The sequence below is a fragment of the Typopeltis vanoorti genome, chromosome 8 (assembly GCF_054136105.1).
Source record: "Typopeltis vanoorti isolate ZY-2024b chromosome 8, IOZ_Tvanoo_1.0, whole genome shotgun sequence".
In the NCBI taxonomy this organism is placed as follows: Eukaryota; Metazoa; Arthropoda; class Arachnida; order Uropygi; family Thelyphonidae; genus Typopeltis; species Typopeltis vanoorti.
In genome coordinates, this window is record NC_143556.1 from 124,188,532 (window position 1) to 124,207,638 (window position 19,107).

At 33.5% G+C, this 19,107-nt stretch overlaps 1 protein-coding gene across 1 annotated transcript in view; it reads right to left on the reverse strand.

Annotated features, from left to right (window-relative positions):
• Window positions 1-727: 727 nt before the first annotated feature.
• LOC150104327 (atrial natriuretic peptide receptor 1-like) overlaps window positions 728-19,107 on the reverse strand; it is a 358,232-nt gene continuing 339,852 nt past the window's right edge. The window contains exons 20-22 of the mRNA XM_090396458.1: window positions 8,942-9,040; window positions 2,534-2,625; window positions 728-817 (exon numbers count right to left, since the gene is read on the reverse strand). Coding sequence (XP_090252584.1) covers window positions 728-817; window positions 2,534-2,625; window positions 8,942-9,040 — 281 coding nt within the window. The remainder of the gene's footprint in view (window positions 818-2,533; window positions 2,626-8,941; window positions 9,041-19,107) is intronic.

Genomic DNA, 19,107 nt, shown 5'->3' on the forward strand with positions numbered 1-19,107 from the left:
CGAGTTGACAGATAAAATCAGCCAAGAGGTTCCTAATTGTTATGGGTATAAAAATGAATGGGAGCATTAAAGGAACACGTGTGTGCTGTTTATTCTATATTTGTCTCAATGCAGTATCAGTTAAGTTAACACTACATTAAAATTTTCAATTTTTATTCATACACCTGATTCTCTTTTAATGTTCATGATCATCAAAGTCATTTTAGTTTTAATTTAATAGTTATGCTATTAGGTGTTTATTATTAGCTTATGATAACATTTATGCCAGTAGTTTTCCTATACATAAACCAACATAAGTGAACTTGTGATGACGTCATTTATTTTATGCTACTTGAAAACAATGGAATTTCATCCATAATTTTAGAGTATTATTGATATCTAAAACAAAAGCAGAAACTGCGTTCTTTAATTTCACCGCCAAAACGCTTTCTTAATTCCTTTGAAAGGCACTGATTAATGTGATGACATTTCTGTTCCTAGAAAAAAAGACAATTCAGTTTGAAAAATATTTATATACATGCATATGGGAATGCTTACTTTATTACGAAACAAATGTTATCTGCATGCTTCTTTATTACACATGGTAGTTTAAAATTATTCTTCTTAAACTCCGTATTTACAAGGAACCAAACACCTTATACACTCGAATTAAATTACACCACTTCTTACTTCTGTCGGACGGAGATTTGATAGACTACGCTGAAGTTACGACTTCAGATATTGTTAATCATGAATTCACCGTGACAGGTATTTCAGCTGAACTGTTCACTCCATCTTCGTCACCTTCTAACCAGTAGGTTGTCATCTTTCCTTTACCCTATTAAGAAAAAAATCGTTACAACAAATAAATAAATTAAAAACATAAAACAGAACATCAAGTACAAAAAAGCACTAACTATGGAATTTAAATACTCAATATTAGTAAGCGCACAGAGAATTTCATCAGCGTGCTAAGCTAAACTGTGCGGCTTTGCAGCACGTCTGACAGCTTTTAGATCCGTGCAGTAAAGTATTCTGTCAAAATGCTAATACTACCAAGTTACGTAACAACACTGCATCAGACTAGGTTGCTTAGAGTAAAGACAAAAGGAAATAAGCCAAAGAGGCAGGCGTATTATGCACATTATTTGTGCATTTTCCTTCCAGTTTGTGAAAAGACTTGCATGCAGGGGATAGCTGCCAACCAACCAGCTTATGAGACTGACTGACTGGCTAACTTATTTTCGGGAATTGGAACTAATCGAAAATCGAATCCAAAGAACATTTTTGTTAGAGTGAAACTAAACTCTGCAGAGTAATGGAAGTAATAGAATTTTTGCAGACACTTTGTTAAAATCGGCTTTAAAAATTAAATGTAGTATTATATATATATATATATAAAACTATACAAACTCTATATACAAACATATATATATACGTATATATTTGTATATATATATATATATATATATATTGAATAGAGTATACGATATAACATAGATTATGCGAAGCACTAAGAATCTTAATCATTTCATCTGTTATCCCGTCTCGTGCGAATGTGGCACGCAAACCGACTAGAAAAAAACACAGTGTACTGGTATACACTGGTGTCCAAAGCTTAAGGGTGAACATTATTTCTGAAGATTACAACCGGAAATTCAGACAAATCAGCTTGTGTCAAACTTGTATAACTGACGTTTTCAAGTAGAAAGTGGAAACACATTCAACTTTTGGAATCGCGCGCAAAGGGCGTAACGTGATAGCACTGAAGCACGCTTCCCAGATCTCTTCTCCATAGTACTCATTTAGCACGCATTAATAGCGACTCATTGCTGCTCGAAATACCCGTCTAGAAAACAAGCAAAGCTTATCCTTGCTCTGAAGAGGGAATGGGCCAATTTACCTCATAAACTCCTGAATTACTTGGGCGATAAGCATGATACTACGTTGTGAGAGCTGCATCGTTTAGGGATGGACATATTCCATATTGAAATGTCTCTCTGCCTAGTTCTCTGTAAGCACTCTACATTAATTTCTTAACTACGTTCATAGGAAATTTGTAGCGTTTGCATAAAATGCATTGCAATTTAATGTGAACATAATTGATGACAATTTTTTTATATAATATAATTTATTAGTATTCTGGGAATAAATGTATATCCACATTTGGCAGTAGTTAGGAAAAATGTTTCATATACTAGGTAATAAATCTAGTTGGTCTTAGCTTTAGAACACCAGTGTAGAACATTACGGAAATTAGAATTCACAAAACACCATCAGATTTGGTTTCCAACACCTCGACGATACGATGGCGTTTACGCAAAAATAGAACAGGGATGAAGAATGATTATTCAATTATTCAAGTATTTTTACTTTTTCTTTCAACTTTATTTTTAAATCAATATCAATATGGAATGTTTAATATTTTCCCAAGAACTAATAACGTGTTAATTGTACAATATAAAAATTTCGTGTGACACTTGTAAACGCAATATACCTTTGCACACTATTTTCCAAAAATATAGTTATAATAAATATTATAAACAGCCCCAACCTTTACTTCGACGTCTCCTCTTAGCTCGAGTTGAAACGTTCCAAATGACTGCAGCACTTCTCTGGTATTTCCGCTCACATGGATTTTTAATGCTAAACAAAACAAAATGCATTTATGTATTGGTTTTCTAAAATAGATTATGTAAGGTGCAGTTAAGTTATTTTTTTTTATTTTCATGTCATAGGAATCAAGTAATTTAGCATATGCTTAGAAATAAGTCAACGGACTCCATAATATGGGGATCAAACAGCTCACCTTATTAAGATGTAGGACCTCCTACATCTAAGGGGGCATACTTTCCATAAGCGTACGATAGCGATCAACAGGAATCTTGCACTATTCTTCCTGCAGGCATATAATGAGGTCCTCCGCTGTTACGGTGTGGACGGCCCTTGACCAGACCCGAAGCTCCAGTTCATCCCATAGAGCATCGATAGGGTTGAGATCCGAATTCCGTGGAGGTCAGTAATGTGTAGTCCTGTTTATGTCTACAGTAGTTACATAGCAGCCTTATGACATGTTGAATTGTCTTGCTTAAAGAGACAATGGTCAGTTCCGTAGAAATGCCACAAAGGAGATAGCATTAGATTGTCCAGAATGTTCAGATACCTTTCGGAGTTCAATATTCGTGGCATCACAAACAGAGGTCAAAGGCCAAATCAGGAAAAACAGGACCATATCATCACACTGCAACTTCAGAATTGAATTTCATAGTTGGGGTTACGCACTCTGGTAAGAGACGTTGGTATGGCGGATGCCATACCCACGAGTGTGGGTCTGGCACCCGTCCATCTGTTCGGTAGAGGGTGTGGCGTGGTTCGTCGCACCATAACAAGCTTCCACGTCCTAATGTATAACAAGCTTCCACGTCCTTTGCACAATTGAAGACGAAACTGCATGTTGGTTCGTGTAATACGTGGCTTGTAAGTTGCTGTCCTACCATGGAAACCGATGTTGTTAGCCTCGGTTCTGAATGTTTTTGTGCAGATTCGTTTTCTAGTCGAAGCCCATAACTCTGTCGACCACCGACAAATGCTGGTTTTTACATATTATCCTTCATAGCACCGTACTCAATGAGTATGGTGGGTCGTCCACTGCGGGTAGTACTTGCGGTAGACTCCCTGCGCATCCACCTAATATGTTAACACTGATTGTTGACGCGGAATGACCAGTTTTTCAACAATGTGCTGAACAGATGCGCCTGCAACATGGTATTTCTATCATAACGCTTCTTTGAAACTCCGTCAGTTCCCTTCTTAGCCATTTCAACCGGACACATTTGCACTAACTTGAGAATATCATTTTCCTTCAATTAATGCCGGCTACAAACATATGACTTGTTACATGGCACCTTGCCCGCAGGCGTGGTCAACATTTAAGAAACACTTCCGTCAAAATGGCTATAATCACCACACCGAATCTCGACTACTCAACCGACATGAGACCAAAGACATTTCTAACGAAGAAGAAAAGAGAATTCATAACGCTCCCACATACGAGTATTAGCTTTATTTCCATAAAAGTAGCAAATATTTAAGGAATATAAATTCGATGTAGTATTTATCCCTGTATCAAGACGAGTCACTACTCCGATCCAAAAAACCTCTACGTAGCACACTTCAATATCCGGGTGTTTATCTACTATTGTGCGATTGCCGTTCATCTTGCTAGGGACGGACAAAAAAATCATTGAATAACGTATTGAAGAACATGTTCGAGATATTGAATACCACAAAAGTGAAATCTCAGCTTTTCGTCAAACGTGCTCTCTTGAACTAACTCACAAGACGCTTCGCAAATGAGACATCAAGTTTTATGGGATAAATCAGAACTATTACACCATTACTATGATACAACAAAGAGAAAAATCTGGGAATCTTTGGAAATAGAATTATATTCTAAACATCTAAATATTAACCAAAGTATTAGCATGTCTGAGTACATCCTGGACTTCATTGGTAAAACACGTTCAGGTGAATGCGTAAACATGCACACCGTTCTGAACGATTAGAAATGTTTTAACAATAAGATCAGTCTCTCCCATAACTGCAGTACAGTATCACTTTTTTTGTCTACTAGTTTGAATATTTAGATCTCAAGAAACCTGTGCAATTAGGATGAAGCGTCATGTTGACAATTAAAATAAATGTCGATAACATTTATTTTAATTGACAGAACACCTGATTCCGGTGTTCTGCCTTATAAACTTGCATCGAATATTCATGAACCGGCAAAGCTTACATACTGTTATATACATATAATATATGCTAATTTTATAAGTTATAAGGTAATTTTTGCTTTTTATCAGTTGTTTGTATTTCGCTGAGTTTATATTTATATTTAATGAGTTTATATTTAAGAAATGTGTATGTTTGCGTGTATAATAATACCTCATTACTACCTTCTATCTTTTAACGGTCCAGGTGTAGCTCAGTGGATGTGGCGTTTGCATACCACAGCGCTTGACCGCACGAAGGAAGACTTGCTATCGAATCTAGTCGCCGACTAGATTCGAAACTAGAGACTAGAGTATATTTTTCTAAACCTTTTTTCGACCGGTTCCCGAGTTAGTCGATCTCTGGCACGGGCAAGCGGATTTTTTCTCCCGGTAACTCGGGTTTTCCTTCCCGTAAACTCAGTAATATCGCCCGTAGAACCCACACTATTTCAGACATTAAATATAGTGTGTTAGGGTTAGGGACCACAAGATGGCGGCACTTGTTGAGCCGTCTCTCTTCACTGCGTGCCGCTTAATTAGTGATAGCCTTCGGCCAGCTATCTTTGATTTGGTATCAGTGGAGATTGAACTGCCCACTCAGTCTCCGAAAGTTAGATACGGTTAAAACGCCTCGCCTACTCCCTATACGGGAAAAAAATCAGCGTTAACTGATTTATTTTATTTTATTTTTTTAGGTTATTCTTAGAATTTGCAACCTCAACCGTATCGAAGATAGGGCTAACCTTATCCTCGATACGGGTGCGGTTGCAAAGTCTAAGAATAACCTCGACACCGCTAGAAGAAGGAGGATTAATCCTGCGGTGTTGCGGTCGAAAATATTGCGGCGTAGGTCGCGTGTATCTGAGAGATAAATTCATTACTCGTAGGTGCTAAAATATGATAAAAAATTAAAAAAAAACACTGCAAATATAATGCATGATGGTTTTTTTTATTTTCAGTTGCAATCTAGAAATTATTGAACAAAGAAACAAAGAAAAAACAACAACTAAACCAATACTAAACTGACATAGGAGTTCGCGGTATCTCTATCAGATACAATTTACTATGAAATATCACACACCTTAACATAACACGTGTTAAACCAAACCGCATAAAAAGTGTAGAATATCACTCGTAATGCATGCATGCGCAGCTTCTCATGACCTCCAAGCTATACACTGGATATGTGTAAGAATATTTATATTAAACAACTTGTTTATATCTGTCAGATCAGCGCCCCCTCCGCAGAGTTAAGTAAGCAAAAAGTGTATTTGTATTAAAGTAAATAGAGTATTGTCGGTATGGTGCCAATTCGCAGTAGAACACTGGCATCGCTGTTCAGTGAAGTATGCGAAAGCATATTCGTCGCGAAAGTTGATAGATTTGTTAAAGGAAATCTATACTAGTGAGCGAATATGTTTGAAGTGATTTGAGAGTGAGTGCCAGATATGTGGAGAGAGAGTATAGCATGTGATAGTTTAGTAGAGAATATAGACACGAGTAAGCGCATTGTGTGTCGCCTATACTTTTAAAAGTGCGCTGGCGGGAGGTCAGTAAAACGAAAAGGAAAACATGAAAAATAGCGCTTAGTGGAGTTATTGAAAGAGAAAGCGTGAGACTGAAATATTGTAGAAATATCAGGAGATTGGTAGAAGTGACAAAAGAAAAAAAAAAAGAAATATAAGATGAGTATCTCAAGAATATATCACTAACCGAGAGAGAGAGAGAGAGACTAATGAGAACAATTTAAGGTGATTCTATAATAAAAGGAGTACTTAATACTTATGCTTTCTCGACTAAATCTTGTTTTCCTGGTGATAAATTTAATCATATTAGTGAAGCTGTTAGGATGCAAAGAGGTAACGTGAAAGAATTGATTGTTTGGTTTGACATAACTGAATTGAAAAGTGAAAAAATTGTATGAGAGGAGATATGAAAGCGTTATTCAAGAAAGAGAAAAAGAACAGCGAGAGGATGAAAATGCTGTCTGCTGCTACGCTATTAGAGACTAACTCAGGATCAGGGTGGTGAGCTCAAACCCCTCAATGCAAAAGTTATGTTTTTTAATAGACAGAAGGATCCATACAATGCTAATGATCTGCACTTGGATATCAGGTGTTCTAGAGAAGCTTTGTTTCCTGAGAATGTGGAAGCACTAACTCAGAATACTTGAAACTATTATGGCGGATGCAGGTGAGTGTGTGTAGGCATCCGTTATGCGAGTGAGTGTGAGAATGACCAAAAAATGCGGAATGTCTCTCAAGTGAGAAAATCTAAACAGGACAGTGAATACAAGGTGCTTGCAGGCTTAAGGAGGTCATACAGTTTATGTATGCTGATGCTAGCAGTATCAAGAAGAAAACGGTGGCGTTTTTGGCATTGGCTAGCGCAATCACGCCAAAAGTTATAGGAATTATTGAGATCTGGCTTACAGAAGGTAACATAATTACAGAGACAGAATTGCGGTATCTAGTATTTTCATGGATGCTAGAGAAGAGAGAGGGCAGAGGGGGTACTGCTGATGATAGCAGATGAATTGCAGCCAAAAAAGACTGAAAATTATACATTATTTTAGGAGAAGGAGGGCCAGATTACTTGGATATCTTCGCTGGGAAGGCCAGTGATAATCGCATTATCACTGGCCTTTCCATACACAGTTAATGAATAAACTTCTCTATACATTGAAAAACATGTATTACCTAACTTGATTTTATCCTCCAGTCTTTTTCTCTCTCTTTATATATATATATATAATATAATATAAATTTTATATATAAAGTATATATGTATATACTTTTTGTCTCATCCAGACAGATTTGATCAAGGTCAAGCACGGCTTTCTTTTTGTAAGCTGAGAAAACTGACATATAAACAACAACAAATATAAAGGAAAATGGATAAACATCTAAATCGAGTGGACAGTATAAAATGGATAGAATCGGAAACCAAGAATGCAGTGACGTGAGATCGGAACAAACAATCTGACCAAGAGTTTGAAAATATAAAATCGATTACATGCAGATAAAGAAAAAAAAAAGAGAAAAACTGAAAGGAAATTCTGACATTGTTTTAAAAAATCTTATTCTATTACAAAAATAAATGTAAATCATCCTTTATATTTAATATTGTCAGATATTTCGGAATGAAAATTATTAAAACAACAATTAGAATGTTGATATTAAAATTAAGTTGATTTTTGCCAAATGTTGATTCTGTTACTAAATATTACATGATTGTAATTCAATTTAAAAATTTAATTATACTTTGTATTTTAAAGCTGATTATTTTTTATTGTTCCATTATTTTTATTTTGGTTTTATTTTTATTTATTTATTTATTTTGTACATTGTGACAAGATTTATCAATGAGATGAAAACAAGGTTAATCCAAATATATAAAAAAAATTCAAATAGTAACTATTTCATATTATTTCAAAAGATAATACACTTATATATTAAAAACTTAAACTAATAAAATTATTAGTTTATGCTCTCAATATGGTTATTATTTAAACTGAGGACGTTACAGCTGAAGGTGAGTTAGACATCTTATACGAAGTTTAGAGAATGTTTTTCAACGGAAAGTCATATTTTTCTTCATCCAAAAACAAACAAACAAAAGATCTTGCAAGGACATGCCATTATCAGGTGTAACACAGTGACCTCCAACAGCCTTAGTTTCATCTTCACAATTCGAAACTTGCCAACTTTATCTTTTAAGGAAATAAACGATATACTTGAATTACATGAGGTTGATTCTTATCCAACAACTCATTGTCAAGCGTATAATGATGATTTCTCAATATTATGTCTTTCTAACTGTTTTAAGTACTCTGTTGGTACGATTTAATATAATTTAATTTAATATACTTTATTATTATTATTATTTACCGTCGGAGTTTGAGTTAATATGGGAATGACCACGGTTAGTTATACTGAGATTCCTTACTGTATCTTTATAATTTATTATATTTTTTAACACCTGCCGGTCCCTGTAAAGCTCTAAAATTAAAGTTTAAAATTAATTAATGATCTAAAGTTAAATAATTTATTATCAAGTATCAACATTCTGATATTTCATTTCTGCATTTTACTTCAATTCAAGAGTAATATCATAAGTATATCGTATGTTTATTTATTATTTAATTTTTGTATCACTTTAAGTTTCTTATAAATACAAGAAATGCTTACGTAACCCAGTAGATTCCATTCTTGAGGCGGTATTTACAGTATCACCAAAGAGGCAATAGCGTGGCATCTTTAGTCCAACAACTCCAGCAGCGCACGGACCTGTAAATGATTGCAGAATCATCCTAAAATTGTCAAAATATTCTTTGAAAATAAAGGAAATAAAATACTTTAATGATCTTTTACTTATATTCACTTTCTACTCTCATGACAGAAAAGAATTTTCTCATGTATGGAGTGGAGATGTTTTAAAAAAAGGTGAAAATCACTCGTACTGATTTTTTTTTTTTTTTTTTTTTGAGAAACGATGCCTTTGATATCGAGGCAGAAGATTCATAACATAGCTATGGAAATGGATGGCTTACGTAGGAATGTGCGTATATCTCGCCTGAAAAGAGCTCGGAACATGCCCATTATGCAGAGATTAAATTTGTGTTAAAATTTGGTAGCTTGGACTGTTACTAATTACAGGTTCTTTTTCTTCTCCCGTAGTCCTAAATGGACCGTTAGGTCATTCATTTATTCATAGCTGGTAGGTGATAGTCTTGGTTAGCCTCCTCCAGTCATCTCGGTCTCTTTTTCAAGATGTCAGCTGAGAAAGGGAGGAATTTGTCCATTTTTTGATGTTATCAGTCCATTTTAATCGAGGTCGGCTTCTAACTCTTGGTCCCGGAACCATTCCTTCTAGAGCTTGCTTTGGAAGGCCATTAGCCCTCTCTACATGTCCGAACAATTTTATCTGTCTTCTTCTGATGACTGTCAGAATATTTTCCCTTTTTCTCCCGTCTATTGAATCAATCAGTTTTCGGACATTTTCAGTGGTTTCGTGAGCGGTATAGGGGATTCTCAAAAGTCTTCTGTAAATTTTCATTTCAAAAGACAGGAGTCTCCTCTCATCTTCCTTCAATAAAGTCCAGGCCTCACAAACATACGAGAGGACAGAATTCACCAAGGTGTCAATTAGTCTTAGTCTGGTTGTGATTGCTATTCTGTTATCTCCCTACAATGGTTTTAACTTTTGTAGGGGCCACGGTTGCCTTAGCAATTCGGTATTTAATGTCAGTTTTTGAACGACCATCCTGACCCAACGTGCTTCCTAGATAAGTGTACTTGTTTACTTTCTCAATTTGTTTATTGTCAATTTGTATCTTTAAGAATTTAATATATGATTTTGAGGTTATCATTGTTTTTGAGTTTTGTAGATTTATGTACAATTCATATTTTTTTAATGTTCCGAAAACGCGGCTGGTTATCTCTTGCAATTCTTCTTCACTTTCTGCCAGAAGATCGATATCGTCTGCAAAACGTAAGTTATTTATTCTTAGTCAACTGCTATTCCAGTGTCATATTCATAAAGAGCTTCATCTATGACATATTCCAGAAAACAATTAAAAAGAAGAGGGGACAAGATGCATCCCTGTCTTACTCTCCGTTTTCTGCCCGGAATAATTCACTGCTGTAATTTTTAATTTCAATTCTCATATCAGATGAAGAATAAAGAGATTTAATAATCCTAATGATTTTGTTGTCAATACCATAATGTTCTAGAATCTTCCATAATGCCTCGTGCCATATTGAGTCAAAAGCTTTTTGAAGGTCTAAAAAGTTGTGACAGATTATTTTGTTATGTTCTATGTATTTTTTGCCTAGTATGTGCATTGTAAAGATATGGTCGATTGCACTTCTGGACTTCCGGAAACCTGCTTGTTGATCTGATAATCTGCTTTCTATTTTCTTTTCGATTCTTGACAATAGTATTTTTAACAGGATTTTGCTTGGATGACTAATAAGGCTTATTGTTCTATAGTTACTACATTTATTGCTGTTTCCCTTTTTAGGAATAGGTACAAGGAAAGAAGTTCGCCAACCAGAAGGGCAAGTCTCTGTGTTCCATACGTCCTGGAATAAATTTAGCAAGGTATCTGTGATGGTGCCACCTCCTTCGCGTATCAATTCCATTGTGACACCACAAATTCCCGGTGATTTTCCTATTTTTGAGGAGTTAACTGCTGCAATGACTTCTTCTTTTAATATCGGGTAATCTCCTTCCTCCGAGCCTCATGGGAAAATTCCGTCCAAAATATCATCGGTGTTGAGGGTCCTTTTGAAAACGTTTGGTTGCGTAACATTTCCATCTATCAACTATTTTCTGGTTATAGGAGTGATAGGAGTTCCGTCTTCATCTTCTATGCTCCAATTAGTTGTAGTAAAATGTTTGGTTAACTTATTGATAATTTGAAAAGCACTTTTAGAATTATTTTTATTTAATTCCTCTTCTATATTTTTGCATTCATCCAATATCCATAAGTTTCTAGCATGTTTGATTTCTTTTTTTTTAATCTTAGTAATATTTTTATACTGTTCTCTATTATCACTGTTATTAATATGAGATTTCAAATATCTTCTTTTGTCGCATAGGTCCAAAATATTTACAGGTAAATGCCGCATATTCAACGGACGACTCAAGAGAGATGGCCGAAGAGAGTGATGAGCTGGTTATCACCAGCAAAACAAAAGCGAAGTTGACCTCAATTTACATGGCGAGGAAGAGTTGTGGAAGCGAGCAAGCCAAATTGCATGAAGCCTGCTGCACTGACCGTTAGAGATCGAGAATGGAAGTATAAGACAACTGCTGAGAAGCGGAGTCGTTTTAAAAAAAAGATGAACTTCTTCACTCGTAGTGAATTTTGTTTTTTATAAACGAATCTAGAAATCTTATATATATATATATATATATATAACCATCGTCGTTTTTTATTAGTAGTCCACGATCTAGTATTGTTTGTCAGAAAAGTTTTACATCTCATCTCTTAAAAGATTGACTATGAACATTATCTGGAGTTATTCAACAAGGAAGGCAACTTTAGATAAATTCCCATTTGCCAACTCATAACAGCTTTAGTGCCTACTGAAAGCAAATTCAAAAGCAATTATTTGAAAAATGTGAAGCACCGTACATGATATTACTGATTAATACATTTACAGATATTTAGTTTTACATCTCGTAAAACATTCGTATGGAGAGAAAAAAAATCGAGATCTGAATACATCTAGGTTGTGAAACTTGAGATAATAATGGAACACTTTCGAGGACCATATTACAATTATTTAATTCGTTTAAATAATTTTAAATTATGCTTAAATAATTCTGAAAAAATTTCCAAGACATGAATTGAAAGGTTGTCATTAAGATATGGAATAATAAAAATTATTATAAGATCCTGTAGACTTCCTGAGCGTAATGTCAAGGATTTGATGATGATGATGATGATGATGATAAAAGCATTGATACCAAAAGCCCATGAAATTTGCTTCTCAGAAGAATTCTCTATTAAATGAAATCGAAGCTTTCAAGCAAAAGTTTGGGGACAAACCTAACTTCCCTCAGAAAATCATAACAGTTTCTTGCAAGATCACCCAAGTGAAAAGGAAATCCCAAAATCCCTAAGAAATTTCTGAACAAGTAGCAAAGATTCCAAGGGAATTCGAACTTATTGCCCCTTCAAACAATAAAGAAAATCCACCAGTGAAAAAAAAAAATTAAAGAAAATTTCTCTCATTTGTTAGCTATGTGATATTTACTCATTTCCATGCTCTTGTAACTTGAAACAAATAAACAATAAAAAAAAACTTGATAATTATGTTTTGAGAAAACAGTAGATCAGTTGAAACAAAACGTATTTCAGAACCTGAGAGACATATTGATAAATCGGGATTGATTCCATGTGGAATTGTCATTCGTCATGAGATCTTATAGCACATTACAAATTAATACATGGTGGTATTCATGAATGTTTATCCAAAGAAAACATTGAACGCCTTCTACATGGAACTAATATCGTGATGCCTGCCTTTCATTTCCAAGAGGCTGAGAAAATTTTTATCTTAAAGTGTATTAAATATTTTAAATGCTTCCCAATAGTTCTTCTCCTAAATCTTTTCGCATTGCACTATTTTGCTGTCCGCAAATGTCTTATTATTATACTCATATCTGCATAGAATATGTATTTTAAGAGATATAAAATAAAATTTTGATGTGTGTGTGTGTGTGTGTGTGTGTGTGTGTGTGTGTGTGTGTGTGTGTGTGTGTGTGTGTACTTTTGTAATTACGATTGACTCGGGATGTATACATTTATAAAATTAAAATTTAACTGACTATAACCCAAGAAAGTATAACAAAAAAATTTAATAAAGCACAACTAGTTTCATCGGTGTTCCGACTTCTTCAGGTGAGTAAGACATAACATAAGACATAAACATAGCAAGATAAAAAAACATGGACTTTCCATGTTTATATATATATATATATATATATATATATATATATATATATATATATATATATATATATATATCGTACATGTAGTACAAGAGTGGATGACACGGTGATGGGTGAGTCCAAATAGGAGATCATCCGGAAAACGCACATCGATTCGTTGGAGAAAAAGTGATTTCGAATAATGGACACCAGGTGAACACAGAAGTTTTGTGAATAAGCCTTTTTTTCGATAACCGGTTTTGCAGAGTAAGGGTTTGCTTGCTAAGAACGGATGCTGGCAGCATTTGGTAAGATTTTACCGGAAAGAAGTTGTAGATTTCAAAACTGCTTACTCTGCTGCGCATTTTATCACCACGAATTTCTGGAACTACAGTAATCCATTCTGATTGGTATAACTTCAAAATAAAGGCTTCAGAATTACACACCTAAGAATACATTCATGTCGCAAGAAATATCTTTAAATTTAAAATGCTTGAACTTTTTTTTCGAGCATATACAATTTTTTGTCGCATTTTATCGATTTTCCTAGTTTCGTATACAAAATAGGCACAGTTAATTACTGTCGAAAATTTTAAATATGATCACTAATGAAGATATACATTATATGTTACGTTCGATATAGAAGGAAGAAGAAAAGTTGGTTCTAATTTAATTTATTATTCTAAAGTCAACACTTTAACGATGAAAATTAACATGAATATTATGAATTTTGATTCACAAAATAATTTACATGAAATATTGTTCAAAATAGCTGATTATTATATCCCAGAAGGTCCATTGCACAACATGGCTTTTGTCACTTCACAACAAATTTTAATTACATTAACAAAAATGAAAAAGCAAAATAAAAAATTCTCCTTTCTCAAGATATTTGCTTAATTTTCCTTTACTTTGAAAACTACGGTTTAACAGGTGTTATCATACTAGTGAAAATAAACTCACTTCTCTGAGTTAAATTCATTTCGTTTGACTCTGATATTTACTCTTAGACTGATAAGCAAAAGTTGACATAAAGATGATAAAAGCTTTTAAATATTACACTACGATAATGGTTTTTTAATTGACTGCACTGTCAGTATTTCAATACAGAATTTGCAACAAGAAAACGTGTTGCTTCTACTGCAATTAGAATTTTATTTCTGCTATAAAGAAATTATCATTATCAGATCACCATGTATCTTCACGTTCGGAAAATAACGAAAAGAGTGGCAACCAATCATTTTAAGTCCCCGAAATCAACTTTCTTAAAACTTTAAGAAGTATTTTCATTCGTTGTTGCAATATATTACAAATCTACTCAGTCAGTATGCTTCACGAAACAGTCTGAAGCATACTGAATGAGCAGTCATTAACTTGACTGCTCGACAAGTTAATGACTGCGTTTACTCGACATCATCCTTTATTGTCATAACTGTCAAAATCAAGGAAAATGTTCAATTCCATCATATCAATCATCAAATTCGAAATGAAGAAACTATGAGTAATTCGGTACTTTTTTTTCATTGCTGCCTTTTTCTAACATGTAGACTAATTCCTTAAAAACTGGGATTGTTTGGGATTGAGAAATATATGATATCCTAAATGTTCTGAATTATTATAAAATTCTAACTCACCGTACCATAAAATTAAAAAGTGGATGGAATCCAAATAGTAACAAAATTCTAGTTACCAAACATACAGTGTAATTAGTATATATTACTTAATAATTATACTTAATAATTAAAGTAAATGATAACGATATAATTTTACGGTGACGTATTTGTATGACGAATCGATCTGCATTTTTGGCATAGATAATAACACGCTCTTTTAAATATAATTTTGGATTGAACTAATGCATAAAGAAAGAATAAACTCTAAAATAAAAATTACTCTTATGAAAGGTTAAACTCAATAAATTGCATATAATCGAACACTTTTTCATTCTTAATTACTGAATTGATACCGTCGATTTAAGATACGATTCTAGTGGGTAGTTTCAAGGTAGAGTGGAATTACATCTAACTTATAAATGTACTTGCTTGGTTCACAATGTGAAAAAATCACATTTTAGGTGTTTCTTCTTTATATTTTCACATCAAGAATGATATTTGAGCCCATGTCATTCTAATAGAAGAACAAATGTAGCGATTGCTGTAAACATATTCTCGGTATAACAAGTAATTGGACGTTAGATGATGAAGAATACAATGAGCAACAAGGATCCCGTATTTAAGTAGCATGTTTTGCATTTTTCGGAGCTCACGTCTAAAGTTATGTTTCATCTGTCTTTGGCAGTGATTAAATAATAAAAATAATTATGTATAATTAAATTATTTAAAAGCGATTAACTTAAGAGAGACCATAAACTAAGCATTGCTCCGAGATATAAACCCGAATGTACGATTTAATTTTCGACTCTCAGGCTTACGAAAGCGTTGTTGTTGTCTTCTGAAGATATAAGGAAGGAATGACGAAGTGTTTTACTGTAACCAAGTTACTTTTATAACGAAGTCCGAATAATTTATCAGACTGTTGAGCAAACTGAACAAAGGGTTACTGGACCGGAAACATAAAACTGCTCTGAAATGATTTAAATTTAAAAGCAGGAATTTAAAGAAATTTTCCTCATCATATTTTAATGGCGCTGATTTATACTTTCCTTACAATGTTAAGGTTATTTACATGGAATATTGAATGTTTCAATGTTGAGTTTTGCAATATTACATGAGACATGAAATATTCGACTCTTAAACAGTCATAAAATAAAGAATTATTTCTGAAAATATCTTTATTGTTATGCTATATAACACAAGTAGATTTAAGCTGTCACACCTGAATTATTTATTTTCTTTGGTTGTAGAGATCATTTTGTAAAGAACCTCCGTATATCTTTAAGGCTTTGATCAGATGGCCAGAAGTCCTCGGTAAACATCCTCTTCTTTCCAGTGACAAATCAATATCGCGAATAAATATTCGTAGATTGTACTATCAGATCTAGATTCAATTCTTTTTGAATAGCACATAAAAGGGGCTAATAGAGTAGATCTATTAGGTTAAGCGATTATTCCTTGTTAGCACACCTGTACAGGTTCTGTCAGATGTTCGGAAAATTTCGAATTATGTCAAGAACTATTTATTTCCATGAAAAACCTGATGGTTAGCTTGTACGTCAAAAATTTCAAGAGACCCTTGAAATGAGTGATTTACTTGCAGAGTTCGATTTATTTCTGTACACTGAGAACTCACCAGTTATGGTGATATTAATTAGCAGTAGAGTACATTAAAATTTAAATTTAAATTTAAATTTCTTAATTTAAAATATAAATGAATTTAGTAAAGGATTTTTTTATTTAAAAAATGCATGAAATTGCTTTTTGCATTGAAACATAGTGAAGGTTTAAATGACCTAAATCAAAATGTGAAGAGAAGTATACTTTGAAGTAATGATTTTTGCTGATAATAATAATAATAATAATAATAATAATAATAATAATAATAATAATATTTTTTTTAATATATATAATTTTTTTATTGATTTCTAAAATATTTACACATATACAATGATCATCTGATATTCTAACTTATAATGTTTAAAATTCAGCACTAAGTGCTGCATATATGATTAATTTTCTACATTGGATTTCAAATAAAAATTTCAATTTTTGCCTCTTCTTCTTCTTCTTATTGTGCTATCTTCTATCGAAGGTCAGCGACCATCTTGGCGAACAAACTGCGCTCTTGTGCTAATCTGAGCAGTTGTGCACTGCTCTTTCCTGTCCACGTCTTGATGTCAAACCATTATATTCTTTTTCTTCCTCTAGTTCCTTTGCCACCAGTTCTTCCTATCAAAATAGTTTGTAGAAGTTGGTATTTGCTGTTTCTCATGATGTGGCCAAGATATGATGTTTTTCGTTTCTTGATTATTTGTACAACATGTTTAGCTTTGCCAATGGATTTTAGGACATCTTCATTGGTAATTTTTTCTGTCCATGATATCTTTAGCATACTTCTATATAGCCACATCTCAAAGGCTTCGATTTTCTTGTTGGTTGTCGCCTTCAATGTCCATGTTTCAACTCCATAGAGCAGAATAGACCACACTTAGCATTTCAGCATTCGGCATCTGACTTCCATGTTTAGGTCTTTATTGCAGAATAGTAGTCTCATTTTCATGAAGGACTGCCGTGCAACTTCAATCCTTGTCTTCATATCTATTTCTGGATCCCACCGTTCATTAAGCCAGCAACCAAGATATTTATATCTTGACACTTGATCAATATTTTTCCCATTGAGTGTCAGTTTCATTGATGAAGCTGGATGTTTGTTGATGATCATGTATTTTGTCTTGTTGATGTTTATATTTATTCCCATTCTTTCGCTTTCTATGTATACTCTGTCAATGAGTTTTTGGAGATCCATAATATTATCTGCAATTAGCACGGTGTCATCTACATATCGAAGGTTGTTAACAGTCTTTCCATTTATTGTGATTCCCTCTGAACATTCTTCCAATGCTTTTTTAAAGATTACCTCTGCATATATGTTGAACAGGAGTGGTGAGAGCAGACTTCCTTGTCTCGCTCCTCTTTTGATGTTATTATCACTGGTGGTAATGTTGTATAATTGAACGGTAGCTGACTGATTCCAATACAGATTTGTTATTAGTCTTATGTCTTGTTCGTCTAGATTTATTTTTTGAAGGACTTCTATTAAGTTAGTGGGTCTGACTTTGTCGAATGCTTTTTCAAAATCTATGAAACACATAAAGACAGATTTCTGTTTTTCTATGCATTTTTGTATCAATATTTGGGTACAGAAAAGGGCCTCTCTAGTACCAAAACCATTCCGAAAGCCGAATTGTGTTTCACTTAGAGTTTCTTCACTTTTTCTATAAATACAATTCTGAATTACTTTCAAAAATATTTTTAATGTTTGGCTCATTAGACTAATAAGTCGGAAGTCACCACAGGAATTCGCTTTGGGTTTCTTTGGGACAGTCATAAATGTAGATTTGAGCCAATCTGATGGAATTCATCACTTTCATATATTTCATTAAATAGTTTTTCAAGAAGTTTGATGTTATCTGGTTCTATTAATTTTAAAAATTCTGTTTGCACACCATCTGGTCCACTGGCTTTTCCTGTTTTACTTGTTTGTATAGCATTCTCTATTTCGTATTTCATGATTACTGGTCCTTGAATGTTATCTTTTATATTTATAGGCTTCTGTCTAGTATCATTGAAAAGTTCTGTTACATATTTTATCCAAATCTGTGCTTTATTCTCTTCTTCTAGAACTATTTTTCCATTTTCGTCTCTTAGAGACAATATTTGCTTTTTCCTCAGTTTTCCAGAAATTTCCTTGATTTTCTTATACAGATTGAAATTATCATGTTTCTTCTGAAGCAGTTCAATTTCAGTACATAAATTTTTCATCCAATTTTCCTTGGCTTCTTTTATTTTTTTCTTGATGATGTTATGTGTTTCTTTATACCTGGCAAGGTATTTGTTTTTGTACATTCTTCTTGTATCAATAAGAGAAAGAATCTCATCTGTCATCCATTCCTGTTGTTTTATATTATTCACATAACCTACTTCTTCAATACTTGTTGTTACGATGGCATTCTTTAAGCTATTCCAAAGAGATTCCACACTTTTATTTTCTTCTATGTTAATCTGTTGTAATCGCAGGTTAAGCTGTGTCTTGGCACTTTTATTTATGTTCGGGTCTTTCAGTTTTTCTACATCAATTTTCTTTTTCTTCTTTTGTGATTTTTTAGCTGATTTTATTCTAAGACGTACTTCTGCAACTATGGGATTGTGGTCTGATGAGATATCTGCTCCAGGATAAGTCTTTGCACTCTTTATACTACTGTGGAATCTTTTATTTATCAGTATATAATCAATTT